We start from the raw sequence: 17,135 nt of genomic DNA on the forward strand, positions 1-17,135 counted from the left end.
CAGAAGGTAAGGTAATTACCTGTGTTTAGGATCTTCTTTCTGATGTCTTTGTACTTTGAGACAGCCTTTGATACATGGACCGGTAAGAAGCGTACAACTTTGAACATGGCTGACGTTTTCAGCAACCGTATACACAAATTTGAAAAATATGTACGCTTCTTATCCGCCCATGTATCAAAGGCTGTCTCAAAGTACAAAGAAAAAAATGGTTCAAATGGCTCTGAGCACTATGGGACTTAACATCTGTGGTCATCAGTCCCCTAGAACTTAGAACTACTTAAACCTAACTAATCTAAGGACGTCACACACATCCATGCCCGAGGCAGGATTCGAACCTGCGACCGTAGCGGTCACGCGGTTCCAGACAGAAGCGCCTAGAACCGCTCGTCCACACCGGCCGGCGGAATTCAGTCATACGTGCTTCTGCGGCCACGAGAAGTCCGATTTCATTCCATGTAAGTGTGTCTCATACCATATAGCTCCCATTATCCGGCGCTGTAGGAAGCATTCTCTCTAAGTCGATAAAACTATGTTCGTCCTCAGGATGTAATTAAAACCGTCAGTTATCGGACGCACTTACCTGATTTAAGGTTTTTATATTGTACTACATAATTTGACTGCATAATCGAGTACTAATCTCTGAAATATCTTGAAGATTGTTTGTTTTCGGACTTAAGTATCGCAGAAAATTTTGTTGCCGTTTGTCTTGCATGTAACTCAAAATACACTCCTGGAAATGGAAAAAAAGAACACATTGACACCGATTTGTCAGACCCACCATACTTGCTCCGGACACTGCGAGAGGGCTGTACAAGCAATGATCACACGCACGGCACAGCGGACACACCAGGAACCGCGGTGTTGGCCGTCGAATGGCGCTAGCTGCGCAGCATTTGTGCACCGCCGCCGTCAGTGTCAGCCAGTTTGCCGTGGCTTACGGAGCTCCATCGCAGTCTTTAACACTGGTAGCATGCCGCGACAGCGTGGACGTGAACCGTATGTGCAGTTGACGGACTTTGAGCGAGGGCGTATAGTGGGCATGCGGGAGGCCGGGTGGACGTACCGCCGAATTGCTCAACACGTGGGGCGTGAGGTCTCCACAGTACATCGATGTTGTCGCCAGTGGTCGGCGGAAGGTGCACGTGCCCGTCGACCTGGGACCGGACCGCAGCGACGCACGGATGCACGCCAAGACCGTAGGATCCTACGCAGTGCCGTAGGGGACCGCACCGCCACTTCCCAGCAAATTAGGGACACTGTTGCTCCTGGGGTATCGGCGAGGACCATTCGCAACCGTCTCCATGAAGCTGGGCTACGGTCCCGCACACCGTTAGGCCGTCTTCCGCTCACGCCCCAACATCGTGCAGCCCGCCTCCAGTGGTGTCGCGACAGGCGTGAATGGAGGGACGAATGGAGACGTGTCGTCTTCAGCGATGAGAGTCGCTTCTGCCTTGGTGCCAATGATGGTCGTATGCGTGTTTGGCGCCGTGCAGGTGAGCGCCACAATCAGGACTGCATACGACCGAGGCACACAGGGCCAACACCCGGCATCATGGTGTGGGGAGCGATCTCCTACACTGGCCGTACACCACTGGTGATCGTCGAGGGGACACTGAATAGTGCACGGTACATCCAAACCGTCATCGAACCCATCGTTCTACCATTCCTAGACCGGCAAGGGAACTTGCTGTTCCAACAGGACAATGCACGTCCGCATGTATCCCATGCCACCCAACGTGCTCTAGAAGGTGTAAGTCAACTACCCTGGCCAGCAAGATCTCAGGATCTGTCCCCCATTGAGCATGTTTGGGACTGGATGAAGCGTCGTCTCACGCGGTCTGCACGTCCAGCACGAACGCTGGTCCAACTGAGGCGCCAGGTGGAAATGGCATGGCAAGCCGTTCCACAGGACTACATCCAGCATCTCTACGATCGTCTCCATGGGAGAATAGCAGCTTGCCTTGCTGCGAAAGGTGGATATACACTGTACTAGTGCCGACATTGTGCATGCTCTGTTGCCTGTGTCTATGTGCCTGTGGTTCTGTCAGTGTGATCATGTGATGTATCTGACCCCAGGAATGTGTCAATAAAGTTTCCCCTTCCTGGGACAATGAATTCACGGTGTTCTTATTTCAATTTCCAGGAGTGTACATTCCTGACTTTCGCCCATTCAGTTGATTTGCCAAAAACCTTTTGAAGGTCAGCCCACTGGCGAATAGCTGCTTCAGCATAGGCCAAGGTACACCTTATAGCACGAAAATGATTCATCAGAAGTGCTGTATCTATTTTTTAAAGATATTGTTACTCTAATATTTGTTTGTTACAAAGTAGATAATGCTGTTTTTTTAAGTTTGTGTCTTTTGCAGGGAATAACGCGTCACAAAATTCAACGACGCAAGGAGTAAATTTGTGTTTTATTTCCTATTACTATAACAAGGAACGATAGAAGAAGGCACAGTCAATATTTTGTGCTCTTGCGTATATTTATTTTTCCTTCTGAATTTTAGCTTTCATTCTAAAGAGTAAATTATACTATTTCCCTTCATATTAACACGTAGTAATTTCAGCGAAACTTGGTTGCTACTGCTGCTTGCAAATAATGTGTTCGCTAGCGACTCACGTGCTGACACGTATCAACGCCTCTGAATCTGGCACCATTAACCAGATCAATAACATGACGGGGCCGGTCGTGCTCACGACTTATGTTTATGTTTGCATTCACTCATTCTTCCGCCTACCACGTCTTATTGCAAAAGCGTGTATCGAATAAGCGATGTGAGTTATTTTATACTAACGTTATTTAGTCTTTGTAGTGTTCTGCTTACAGTGACGAATAACGATGGTGATATATTGCTTAATACATGTTAATTTGTTTTTGTGACGCAGTTCTACACTGTTGGAGAATCTATATGGAAACGTGGTTGAGCACTAGTCCTCAAGAACTTAAAATCAATTAGTCATGACAAAAATATTGTCTCTCGGATAGTCTTCCACTTAAGCGAAACTGAGCACCCCATAGACGGTACAAATTTCTCGATGCGTTCCATCTGCATCCTGAGACCGACAAGGTGTTGAACCATACATACTTTACAAATCCTCAAACCTGGATAGCAAGACCGTTTCATGAGCGTTGTACATTTTTTCCCAATATCCCTGCAGTCGTACGGATGTATAAGGTGGCTGTTGAATGATGAATGTCTCTTTCAAAGATGAAACTCCACGATTTAATTGGAATAATACGAGTAAAATTTGAAACGTCCCCTTAGAAAAATTAATGAATTACTGTGCTGATAAACATCTTACATTATTTGATTTTCAAACAGCCGAGCAAAACTGAACGTACTCAGACACTTCTCTCTTTACCTATTCTGATCAACACTAAACTGACACACAATATTTTTAGCGCAACGGAATCTGACTTTCAATAAGCCCTACAAAAGAATGGCCCTGACTAACATTAACCTATACCTTTCACAAATCACTTACCTCACAAAAATCTTCGTTACTCAAGCTACTGCAATACAGCGAGCGCCACTACTGCCAGCTAAATAAAAGATTCAAACTACTGAAGGCACTAACTACTGGTAGGCATAGTTAGCAAATGAAAGATTTTGATAGAGAACCAACAATGTATTTACCTTAATAGTGTTCAAGAGTCATAATATATATAGCAGTTCATGACATCCATTCTTACAAATGTACTATTTCTGATGGACACGCGTCCAGATCATCCGCTCTCAAAAATCCGCCATCTCACTTCCCCACATCCACCACAGCTGGCGGCTCACCTCCAACTGCGCAACGCTACGTGCTGTTCACATCCAGCTGCCCAACACTACAATGGCAGACAACAATGGAAACTAGCCACAGACTGCACACAGCACAGCCAGTGATTTTCATACAGAGCACTACGTGGCGTTACCAATAAAAAAACCTAAACAGCCTACTTACAAATTACATTTACCGGAAATCCAAAGTGTAGTCGGAGACATACACAGATAAAACGCAGAGTGATGTGAATGACTAGGTTCTACAGTCCAGTCTGATTTGCCTCAGGAAGAGATTGTATAGAGGACTACTATGTACATGTCCACATATTCAGCACAATCACATCATTAGCAAATTTAAGTCTGTCTGTCTGTCTGTTTACCAGTGAAATTAAAATTGTAACTTGGCCCTGTAAATGAAAGTTATGTGGTAAAAGACAGAAAAAAATGCACGTCTTCTTCTACCTTGTTGGCGCCTTGTCATTAGTTCGTACTTACTGCGGAGGAATGTAAATAGAAAATGTGTTAAAATTTCATTAGTAAATGTCTTAACCTAAGCTATTGTGCAAAAGGGTATACGTTCCTGGAATTAAAGCAGATGTAAACATTGATGCATCGTTTCTTCTAGTAGACCCCGGCTCTTCACTTATAATCCTGCATACTCTGTCCACCTACGAGAGAAATAAAAGTCATTTCCATTATATGTGCCTCCCGCCGGAGCTTCGAATCCTACCTTGGGCATGGGTGTGTGTGTTGTTCTTAGCATAGGTTAGTTTAAGTAGTGTGTAAGTTTAGGGACCGATGACCTCTGCAGTTTGGTCCTTTAAGAACTCACAAAAAAAAAAAAAAAAAAAAAAAAAATGTCTCTGAGCACTATGGGACTGAACTTCTGAGGTCATCAGCCCCCTAGAACTTAGAACTACTTAAACCTAACTAACCTAAGGACATCACACACATCCATGTCCGAGGCAGGATTCGAACCTGCAACCATAGCGGTCGCGCGGTTCCAGACTGTAGCGCCTAGAACCGCTCGGCCACCGCGGCCGGCTAAGAACACACACACACACACACACACACACACACACACACACACACACACACACACATTATATGTGATAAATGACAGTTCTCCCTGGCATCGCCGACCGGTGCCTCGGGCATGGATGTGTGTGATGTCCTTAGGTTAGTTAGGTTTAAGTAGTTCTAAGTTCTAGGGGACTGATGACCACAGATGTTAAGTCCCATAGTGCTCAGAGCCATTTGAACCAACCAACCTCCCCGGCATCACAGTACAGAGAACAAAACAAAATCTCTACTCTCCAGTTATGGGTCCGTGTAACGGCGGTGTGGATTTGTCCCAAATCAAAGTGGCATCCTGAGAACGCTCAACCGGCGCAGGCAACCACAACAAATAACAACAGGAAACAACAAACAAACAAAGAAAAACTTCAGATAATGAAACATGCTAACAGAAATGGACACAAACGCTTCTTCAGTATTGTCCCAGGACCAGGTGGTTCACCCCTCCATCACAGCCAACCCAATGTTACATATTTTACAACTGCTAAACTGCCACAGTAAAGGTAACAGACGACAGCCAGTACAGCCAGACGACAGCTCCTCTTCGTACTTAGTCGTCAATATTCCCATTATCCTCTGTCGTGCTCTGGCACGTAGACAGATGAATTGAGCACCCACTTTTTTTTTAATTGCCACACATCTCTGGTTACAGAGATAACCTCACAATAATGACTAACGCAAAGCTATCTACAGCAATTAACATCACTAAATTAACTACTTATCCTTATTACTCTAAACTATACAGGGTGGTCCATTGATAGTGACCGGGCCAAATATCTCACGAAATAAGCATCAAACGAAAAAACTACAAAGAACGGAACTCGTCTAGCTTGAAGGGGGAAACCAGATGGCGCCGTGGTCGGCCCTGCTAGATGGCGCTTCCATATGTCACACGGAGATCAACTGCGTCTTTTTTTTAATAGTGACCCCCATTTTTATTACATATTCGTATATTACGTAAAGAAATATGAATGTTTTAGTTGGACCACTTTTTTCGCTTTGTGACAGATGACGCTGTAATAGTCACAAACATATAATTACGTGGTATCACGTAACATTCCGCCAGTGCGGACGGTATTTGCTTCGTGATTCATTACCCGTGTTAAAATGGACCATTTACCAATTGCGGTTCTAGGCGCTTCAGTCTGGAACCGCGCGACCGCTACGGTCGCAGGTTCGAGTCCTGCTTCGGGCACTGATGTGTGTGATGTTCTTAGGTTAGTTAGGTTTAAGTAGTTCTAAGTTCTAGGGGACTGATGACCTCAGATGTTAAGCCCCATAGTGCTCAGAACCATTTGAACCATTTCAACGTGATGATGTATGACTATTGTGATCAAAATGCGCAACGGGCATGTGATATGTATGTTGCTCGGTATCTTGGACGACATCATCCAAGTGTCCGGACTGTTCGCCGGATAGTTACGTTATTTAAGGAAACAGGAAGCGTTCAGCCACATGTGAAACGTCAACCACGACCTGCAACAAATGATGATGCCCAAGTAGGTGTTTTAGATGCTGTCGCAGCTAATCCGCACATCAGTAGCAGACAAACTGAGCGAGAATCGGGAATCTCAAAAACGCCGGTGTTGAGAATGCTACATCAACACCGATTGCACACGTACCATATTTCTACGCACCAGGAATTGCATGGCGACGACTTTGAACGTTGTGTACAGTTCTGCCACTGGGCACAAGAGAAATTATGGGACGATAACAGATTTTTTGCACGTGTTCTATTTAGCGGCGAAGCGTCATTCACCAACAGCGGTTACGTAAACCGGCAATAATATGCACTATTGGGCAACGGAAAATCCACAATGGCTGCGACACGTAGAACATCAGCGACATTGGCGGGTTAATGTATGGTGCGGCATTATGGGAGGATGGATAATTGGCCCACATTTTAACGATGGCAATCTAAATGGTGCAATGTATGCTGATTTCGTACGTAATGTTCTACCGATGTTACTACAACATGTTTCACTGCATGACAGAATGGCGATGTACTTCCAACATGATGGATGTCCGGCACATAGCTCGCGTGCGGTTGAAGCGGTATTAAATAGCATATTTCATGACAGGTAGATTGGTCGTCGAAGCACCATACCATGGCCAACGTTCACCGGATCTGACGTCCCCGGGTTTCTTTCTGTGGGGAAAGTTGAAACGTACCTACGTTCTGTATTTTAATTTAAAGAAGTATAAAACGATCGCCAGCAGAGGAAAATGCACCTTATGAGGAGACAGGCAAATGCATAGCAGCGTGTTTGACATGTGAAATTACACACCATGCTGTACTAACTCCATAAACAGGAGAACTGTTAAGCAATGTACACACACACAAGGTTCGCAGTACCTCACAAACCTCTGTCAATGACTTCGGAAATGAGTTTGAAACATTTTACGTAAATCACTTGTGCCAACAATTCTGAAGTATTGTTCCGGTGTTTGGTGTCCATACCAAGAAGATATTGGAAAGAGATAAATGATCATGGAATATAAACATATTCCAAGGGCTACATGATTCTGCACTTACAGACGCAATAATGCTTGAGCTGTGCGGTTTCCGACCTATTACTCGCAACGCAACTCTGTTAATATTTCAATGTAAGAAATATATTTTCCAATGCATGACACACAACCTTCCTACAACTGTCTCTCCGATAAAATATGGTGACAAACTGTAAGGTAATAAAACAATTACCTTATACACCAAAGAAAACATCGATTCTTTGTAACAAAAACACAACTTAGGTTTCTGGAGGTGTATGACGCCGGCTGTTTACGAAGTTCACACCCAATTACAATTCGGAAATTACGATATTTTCACAACAGTCCCATAAAATGATCGTCGGCAGCTGAAAATGCATACGAAAAAACAGTGATATTTTACGAAGAAATAAACACTAGCAAGAGGATGGTCATATTGCTGACATACCCATGTTTTGTTCGATTTTCTGCGAGAATATTTGTGCATCTTATACTCCAACCTATTAAAAAATCCTGAGACTTCCTCTTTACCCAATGATCCACAAGCATTCATTTTGGACAGGACGATCATGAAATGCATAGTAAAAGTCTTTTTGTACCTATATGAGACTCAACGAGTGGTGCAGATGATGGGTGTGTTGAGAATTGTAAGTCTGGAAGCAATTACATGTACTGTTGCAAACCATCAGAGAGCCTGTCTGCAGACCCATAGCACTGCCCTAGATGGAAACTTAAAGCCTGGAAACAGTACTACATTGTCATTTGATTTCCACTCCAACATGTAGGGGTCTGCAACAGGGATTTGACATGTGTACAGAGTTGATTTCTGTTGCTACGCACTTTCTTTTTCCATAAGTATATGCTCTTATTGCTTATCAGACATGCTTCGTTGTTTCAGTCTATACCTTCCAACTCTGAAATGTACCCACAACTGTCAGGCCATCTACAAACTATAACTTTTTAGTATTTGTTTTTATTACTCCAGTAATATGTTATTTGTGTTTGACAGTTTGTCGACTGCGAGTAACATCTTGCCCATAAGAGTTTCCTTTCTCTACGTACAGAGTGCGTCTCCCCCGGAAGTGTCATCTATAGACGACGAGTTAGCAAGTTACCCATCCAAATTGCAACCATCCACCACTGACAGCTCTGCACACATACACATAGGGACTCTGCATGCACATTACCAATCGCGAACTCTCGATTTCAACCACTTGTACGTTATTTTCAACAGTGCAACATTATAAACATGTGCTCGATCGTGATGAAAGATGCAATTGCCGTACCCGAATTGCTCTTCAACAGTGGGAAGCAAGAAGGCACTTAAAATATCAATGTAGCCCTGTGCTGTGATAGTGTCACACAAAACAACAAGAGGTGCAAGCGCCCTCCGTGAAAAACATGACCACACCATAACACCACCGCCTCTGAATTTTACTGTTGGCACTACAAACGCTGGTATATGATGTTCACCGGGCATTCGCCATACCGACAGCCTGCTATCGGATCGTCACATTGGGTACTGTGATTCGTCACTCCTCACAACGTTTTTCCATTGTTCAATCGTCCAATTTTTACGCTCCTTACACCAAACGAACCGTCGTTTGGCATTTACTGGCATGATGTGTGGCTTATGAGCAGCCGCTCGACCATGAAATCAAAGTTTTCTCACCTCCCGCCTAACTGTCGAAGTACTTGCATTGGACCCTGATCCAGTTTAGAATTCCTGTGTGGTTCAAATGGTTCTGAGCACTATGGGACTTAACATCTATGGTCATCAGTCCCCTAGAACTTAGAACCACTTTTAAACCTAACTAACCTAAGGACAGCACACAACACCCAGTCATCACGAGGCAGAGAAAATCCCTGACCCCGCCGGGAATCGAACCCGGGAACCCGGGCGTGGGAAGCGAGAGAATTCCTGTGTGATGGTTTGGATATATGTCTGCGTATTACACATTACGACCCTCTTCAACTGTCGGCAGTCTCTGTCAGTCAGCAGCTGATATCGGCCTTCATGCTTTTTTTTCTATAAGTGTCCCCTCACGTTTCCACTTCACCATCATATCGGAAACAGTGGAACTAGGGATGTTTAGGAGTGTGGAAATCTCTCGTATAGGCGTATAACACCAGTGACACCCAATCCCCTGACAATGTAAAGAAGTCTGTGAGTTACGCGGAGCGCCCCATTCTGCTCTCTCACGATGTCAAATGACTACTGAAGACGCTGATATGGAGTACCTGGCAGTAGATGGCAGCACAATGCACCTAATACGAAAAACATATGTTTTTGGGGGTGTCCAGATACTTTTAGTCACATAGTGTTTTACTGATTCATTCCATCTGCTCTGTTTTCTGTGTGTCGGTGTTGTGTATGGCTCCCATGACCCAGAGTAGATCCGAGTTAGTATGAGTGTGGATCCGCCATGCATTATATCCAGAAGTTACTTACTTCCACCAACATGACAAGGCAACCAAGAAGCAAAACGCAATAAATTTGAATTTCCCGTCATATTTTCCGGGTCGCCATTTTCGATTACGTCGGGGGCTGGGAGGGGTAGGGGCATCGGCAGGGAATTCCCTGTGTGGAACCCACGTGCTGGCTGGGGAAAACCCATGGTGTCATCAGCGGTTGGGGGTAGTTACTTGATCAGTTAATTAAGTTTCATAATTAATTTGATATCAATTTGGTACCAAAATTGCGCCAGAGCCCCCTTCACTCTGCTTCTCAGATGGCATATGCCGTCATCAGATCGAAATCGACGTCGCCATTCCAGATGCACTACTTCCTTTTTTGCCAATATACGCTAACTTCAAGCACACCAGAACTGGCTTCGAGAAAGTATTTCAAATGTTTCAATGTACTCTTTCTTAAATGAACATTTTTTGTGGAAGCAACTAAACAATGAAAGGCTTGATACAACGTAGGAGCCTCGCACAAGAGCTTCACTTGGCAGTGTTTACACCGCAATAGTCAAATCCTGTCACTTTCCCTTTCAATTTTAGCTCCTTTCTCGTATATTTTTGTGAGAGTTATCAGTACTGTAGAGCAAACACGCGTGTGTCAGAGATAATATTGTGGATTTGCTGACTGTACACTTGCCTTGTTTAACTCTTGGATGCATAAAGTTTTTCTATGACTGCCACTCATGTTGCCGACAGTGTTATCTCTGACGCACGCGCGTTTACTCCGCGGTATTGTGCAAGTGATTTAAATTCTGTCAGCGGCTCACCTTGAAGGGGGCTGTAAAATTATCAACTGAAATATCGGAAGAAGAATCATTATTGCCCCGGATGCACGCCTGAAAGATGATGGAGTATTGTAATGGAACTGCCTACGGATAGATGAAGAAGAATTGCAGAGGTACCTTACAGAGTTATATAACCAACCATTTAACAAGAGTACCAGATACCACAACACAAGGCCACTAAAGTTTTCTCAGCATATGAACCCCATATTAATTTTCCAAAGTTTATTCTCGACGTTGACGCTTACAAAATCCAGGAATAGAGGCATCCCCAGTGTCTGACAATATATATGGCAGTTCCTAACATGAATGATGTGCCATACAGCAAACAGACGTAACATGTTACAGAGAAATAAAATATCTTCTACTCGGTAGAAAAACTGGAAAAATCACTTACAGTATAGCCCAAGTAAATTTTTGTTATCATTATTACATGCTTCTGGTATTTACCATTATTCTACCTGCATCTGATATGAATTCATGTACCTTAGTCTTCCGTAGACTATTAATATGACAAGGGCTTCATTATAAGTCTGGCAGCTTCCGTAGTTGAGCGATAAGGATGACCTGGATTGAATCCTCGAAATTATCAAGGTTTTTTTTCCTTGGTAGAAGGACTTGCAGCTGATCTGGTCAATCTCATGAGGACAGCTGATGATATCCCTAAAGGTGAAATATCAGTTCCAGTTTCGGCAGATGACATCAATAACTAGAACAGAGTTTGTTAGCAACATCTCCCTGCTACACTACAGTTCAATGACTACTTAGGTAGAAGATGACACATAGGCCAGTTTACGGTACTACGTGCTCACCCTGTATGTAACATTACAATTCTGAAGTTGGTTTGAGCCAATACCTGCCATCATAGAAACTGCTGTCTCCCATGTTAGGACGTGTTTATTCGGTGCAAGGATGACTGTTTGCTATTTATTTCTGTAGCTGCCACCAACCCTCAAAGAGGATTTGTGTCCATACAGGTTTTGTTCACGGAATTGATTTAGTGTGTGACTCTTGGAGCCACCGAGACAGACTGCGCAGATAAAAATTGTATTCCATAAATACGCATCTTCACTACACAAAATCAAAAATTATAGACGACGAGTTAGCAAGTTACGCATCCAAACCGCAAGCATCCACCACTGACAGCTCAACACACATACACATAGGGGCTCTACACGCATATTACCAATCGCGAAGTCTGGATTTCAACCACTTGTACGTTATTTTCGACAGTGCTACATTATAAACAGGTGCTCGGTCGTGTTGCAAGATCAATGTAGGCCTGTGCTGTGATAGAGCCACGCAAAACAACAAGGGGTGCAAGCCCCCTCCATGAAAAACATGACCACACCATAACACCACCGCCTCCGAATTTTACTGTTGGCACTACAAACACAGGCAGATGACGTTCACCGGGCATTCGCCATACCCACACCCTGCCATCGGATAACCACATTGTATACTGTGATTTGTCACGCCACACAACGTTTCTCCACCGTTCAATCGTCCAATGTTTACGCTCCTTACAACAAGCGAGGCGTCGTTTGGCATTTCCCATGGCTGATGAGCAGCCGCTGGACCATGGTTCAGATGGTTCAAATGGCTCTGAGCACTATGGGACTTAACTTCTGATGTCATCAGTCCCCTAGAACTTAGAACTACTTAAACCTAACTAACCTAAGGACATCACACACACCCATGTCCGAGGCAGGATTCGAACCTGCGACCGTAGCGGTCGCGCGGTTCCAGACTGTAGCGCCTAGAACCGCTCGGCCACCCCGGCCGGCACTGGACCATGAAATCCACGTTTTCTCTCCCCCCCCCCCCCTAACTTTCATAGTACTTGCATTGGATCCTGATGAGTTTGGAATTCCTGTGTGATGGTTCGGATAGATGTCTGCCTATTACACATTACGACGTTCTTCAACTATCGGCGGTCTCTGTCAGTCAACAGATGACTTCGGCCTGTACGCTTTTGTGCTGTACGTGCCCCTTCACGTTTCCACTTCATTATCACATCGGTAACAGTGGACTTAGGGATGTTTAGGAGTGTGGAAATCTCGCGTATAGACGTATGACACAAGTGACACCCAGTCATTTGACGACATTCGAAGTCCATGAGTTCCGCGGAGTGCCCCATTCTGCTCTCTCACGATGTCTAATGACTACTGAAGTCGCTGATATGGAGTACCTGGCAGTAGGTGGAAGGACAATGCACCTAATATGAAACACGTATGTTTTGGAGGTGTCCGCATACTTTTGATCACATAGTGTGTAATACGCTCTCAGTGGCGTATTCTTTCCGCATCGACTGCCGGTTGAAATCAGCAGGTATATGACCTATAATCATTCTGGATTTGCATCTCTCACTTAGTGGTTTTGTTTGTAAATGATGATTACTACACGTTAATTATGACTCCTTTGTTTAAGCACATTCGCTTCTCAAGGAGTAAGCAGCAACAGCATCGCACTCAAAAATTAGTTAGTGATATTCCTTGACAACACGGATTGTAGCCGAAATAACGGAAAAATAAACAATAATGTCCCAGTCGCTCTCATGAAAGATGTTGGAATCACATGTTCGTCAGGAAAGGTTCAAGAAACCTAAAACAGTCGTTCATGGAGTGAGAGCATGAGAGACTTGGTGGTGGGTAATCTTTAGATGTGGATTTTGAGATCGATAGGCTCATGGGTGACACATGGGAAAGGCACTCTTTGTGCTGCCTTTTCGTATAAGCCCATCCCTTCTCCAAAAGAAATAATGATGTCCCAGTCGCTCTCCTGAATGATGTTGGAATCACATGTTCACCAGGAAAGATTCAAGAAACCGACCATAATCGTTCATGGAGTGAGAGCGTGAGAGACTTGTTGGTGACTAATCTTTAGATGTGGACTTTTTGAGATCGATAGGCTCATAGGTCACACATTGGAAAGGCTGTCTTTGTTCTGCCACTTCGTTTAACACCCTCCTTTCTCCAAAAGTATGTACTGCCCAAGTCATGCACATTAGACAGATACCCTTAACAACTTGGCCGATTAGTTCCACAATCTAGCATTGAATTATACCATGTGCACTTTTTCCCTTTCTGTTCAAATTTTTGAGCGAAGCGAAAAACAAGACTCCCTAGAATTTACACAATGAATTTTTGTCCGAACTTACGTAGCCATACGAAGAGTGGGAAATGGACAAATGGGGTGTCAAGTTGACAAACGTGAGGTCTAGTTTTGCAAAAAATATGTAATTGCTAATCAGCATATTTAATAAGAACATAGTTACTGATTTGAGGGACAACTGAAATATATCACGAACTGCTGTAGCTAGCTACGTAATTTAAGTGTCAAATTCTTTCACGAAGAATAAACAAAGTACGTATCAAGTTACAGCATAAATAGAAACTTCTCTGTTTTCTCTTGATTTGTATACTCTTAATAATAATAGAATACCGATCGATATTTAAATATATTATATTTTATACTCTCTCAACAAAACTTAAAAAAAAATCACAAAAACTGGTCCAATGTTTTGTGAAATGATTTGTCTAAAAGTAAGCAATAAAACATATCATAGACACATTTGACACGCCACATATTCTGTATATTATTCCGAGCATCATTTAAAGGCAGGTCAAATGTTTCCCTAATCTGTTGCTTAGTTTTATACAAATAATTTCACAAAATATTTTAAGGTTTTTTCCATCTTTTGCTTTTTTTTTCCAGCGCGAACAGGCACTGCACTAAGAGCCAATAGTCTCCTTGAGATTTTCATTTCGCGCTGTGTGAATAATTAGCTCGAGTGTTGTGGTTTTACAGCCTGGGCCTTCTTCGAGACGCTGGCGTGCTGCAGCGACTGCGCATGTACGAATGGCCCAAGGAAGACACGAGCACCGTGAAGAGCTCGCTGACGAGCGTGTCACTGCGCAGCGTTACGCCGGTGCTCCTGCTGCTCGCCTCCAGCGCCGTCGTCGCCGTAGGGACGCTGCTGGTCGAGCGCTGTGTCGCTGCGCGACAGCTGCCACGCTGTCCCATCTAGAGTGTCACCGCGGGACAGCTCACACGCTACCCCCTCTAGTGTGTACCCACAGGACAGCTGCCACGCTGTCGCATCTGCAGTGTCACTACGGATCAACTGCCGCACTCTCCTGTCTAGTGTGTCGCTGTGGGACAGCTGCCACGCTGTCCCACCTAGTGTGTCACCGCGGGGCAGCTCACACGCTACCCCCTCTAGTGTGTAGCCACAGGACAGCTGCCACGCTGTCGCATCTGCAGTGTCACTACGGATCAACTGCCGCACTCTCCTGTCTAGTGTGTCGCTGTGGGACAGCTGCCACGCTGTCCCACCTAGAGTGTCACCGCGGGGCAGCTCACACTCTACCCCCTCTAGTGTGTAGCTACAGGACAGCTGCCACGCTGTCGCATCTGGTGTGTCACTACGGATCAACTGCCGCTCTCTCTTGTCTAGTGTGTCGCTGTGGGACAGCTGCCACGCTGTCAAATGTAGATTGTTGCTGCAGGACAGCTGCAATGCTGTACTGTCTCGAGTGTCACGATGGGACAGTTGCTAAGCTGTGCTGTCTAATGTGTCACAGTGAAACAGCTGACTCGTTGTCAAATCTAATGTGTCATCATAGGACACCTGCCTCGCTGTTCTGTCTAGTGTGTCGCAGTGGGACAGCTAGCGTGCTGCCCCGTCGAGTGTATTCCTGTGGGAGACCTGGCATACTGTCCTACCGAATATGTCACCGTGAGACGACACCACACTGCTCCACCCATTGATTCGTCATCGACAGGTGCAGCATCGCAACATGTAGTGTGTCAACATGTTTCTGTTGTTGTTGTTGTGGTCTTCAGTCCAGAGACTGGTTTAATGCAGCTCTCCATGCTACTCTATCCTGTGTAAGATTCTTCATCTCCCAGTACCTACTGCAACCTACATCCTTCTGAATCTGTTTAGTGTATTCATCTCTTGGTCTCCCTCTACGACTTTTACCCTCCACGTTGCCCTCCAATACTAAATTGGTGATCCCTTGATGCCTCAGAATACGCCCTACCAACCGATCCCTTCTTCTAGTCAAGTTGTGCCACAAATTTCTCTTCTCTCCAATTCTATTCAATACCTCCTTATTAGTTGTGTGATCTACCCATCTAATCTTCAGCATTCTTCTGTAGCACCACATTTCGAAAGCTTCTATTCTCTTCTTGTCTAAACTATTTATCGCCCACGATTCACTTCCATACATGGCTACACTCCATACAAATACTTTCAGAAACGACTTCCTGACACTTAAATCTATACTCGATGTTAACAAATTTCTCTTCTTCAGAAACGCTTTCCTCGCCATTGCCAGCCTACATTTTATATCCTCTCTACTCCGACCATCATCAGTTATTTTGCTCCCCAAATAGCAAAACTCATTTACTGCTCTAAGCGTCTTATTTCCTCATCTAACTCCCGCAGCATCACCCGATTTAAATCGACTACATTCCATTATCTTCGGTTTGCTTTTGTTGGTGTTCATCTTATATCCACCTTTCAACACACTGTCCATTCTGTTCAGTTGCTCTTCCAGGTCCTTTGCTGTCTCTGACAGAATTACAATGTCATTGGCGAACGTCAAAGTTTTTATTTCTTCTCCATGGATTTTAATTCCTACTCCAAATGTTTCTTTTGTTTCCTTTACTGCTTGCTCAACATAAGAAATTTAATTGCATTGCCTTTGGACAGATGCATCACTGCCCATGTAGCATGCCATTAAGGTGTAGATTCAGTGCTATCCTGCCTCATGTGTTGCATTGGGACAACTGCTACATTGCCCCCGCTACTATTCTCAACAACGATATAGCTGGTTTGGTGTCCCATTTAGTTATTGACTATGAGTCAGATGTATAAGTACCCCACACAGGCAGTTGTGATGGGGAAAACGCAGTGCTATCCAATCTATTGCACAAACATGGAACAGATGCTCCCCAGTCTAGAGTTAACTGACATCTATGCTATCTGACAGATAGTGTTTGGTCATCCAGCTGACGTTTTCTGAAGAGTGCATCTCACAAAGTCCCAAGTAATAGAAGGTCCTATCTGTATGACTGAGTGTTTTCTCACGTTCTTTAACAATTTAAAACGAGCATTGATCAGCATATTTTTCCTAGCCTTCTGTCTATATCTATTCGCCCAAAATATGACAGTACTCTGTCTCATCCACTAATAAATTTCATTAAGGACACTATCATTTACAAGACACACTGCAAACCATCATGTCTTCATTGAAATGCCACATGTCATATTGCAGCTCCCCATAGCAAAAGAAGTGGTCCTCTATTAGATAATCCTGTGACGTTACCTTGAAAATGTCCATAAGACTCGTAATTTATAAGCAGCTACTTGCTCATGGTAATCAAATGTAACTTTTCATCACTCTTCTCAGTGGCGTACATATACATCTGATTGTAAAGTGGGCATTGCAGCACCACCTTTGGGACGATAATACAGTATGCTTTATGAAATGTTACTTTCAGATTTATGAGTTAGTATCAACTGTATTTAGCCATACTT

The 17,135-nt window shown here is 44.2% G+C and overlaps 1 protein-coding gene across 1 annotated transcript in view; it reads left to right on the forward strand.

The window, feature by feature from the left end:
- LOC124555894 (glutamate receptor U1-like) overlaps positions 1-14,615 on the forward strand; it is an 80,262-nt gene extending 65,647 nt beyond the window's left edge. Inside the window, exon 6 of the mRNA XM_047129953.1 lies at positions 14,396-14,615. Coding sequence (XP_046985909.1) covers positions 14,396-14,615 — 220 coding nt within the window. The remainder of the gene's footprint in view (positions 1-14,395) is intronic.
- Positions 14,616-17,135: the final 2,520 nt, after the last annotated feature.

Source organism: Schistocerca americana, chromosome X, assembly GCF_021461395.2.
Source record: "Schistocerca americana isolate TAMUIC-IGC-003095 chromosome X, iqSchAmer2.1, whole genome shotgun sequence".
NCBI classification, from domain to species: Eukaryota; Metazoa; Arthropoda; class Insecta; order Orthoptera; family Acrididae; genus Schistocerca; species Schistocerca americana.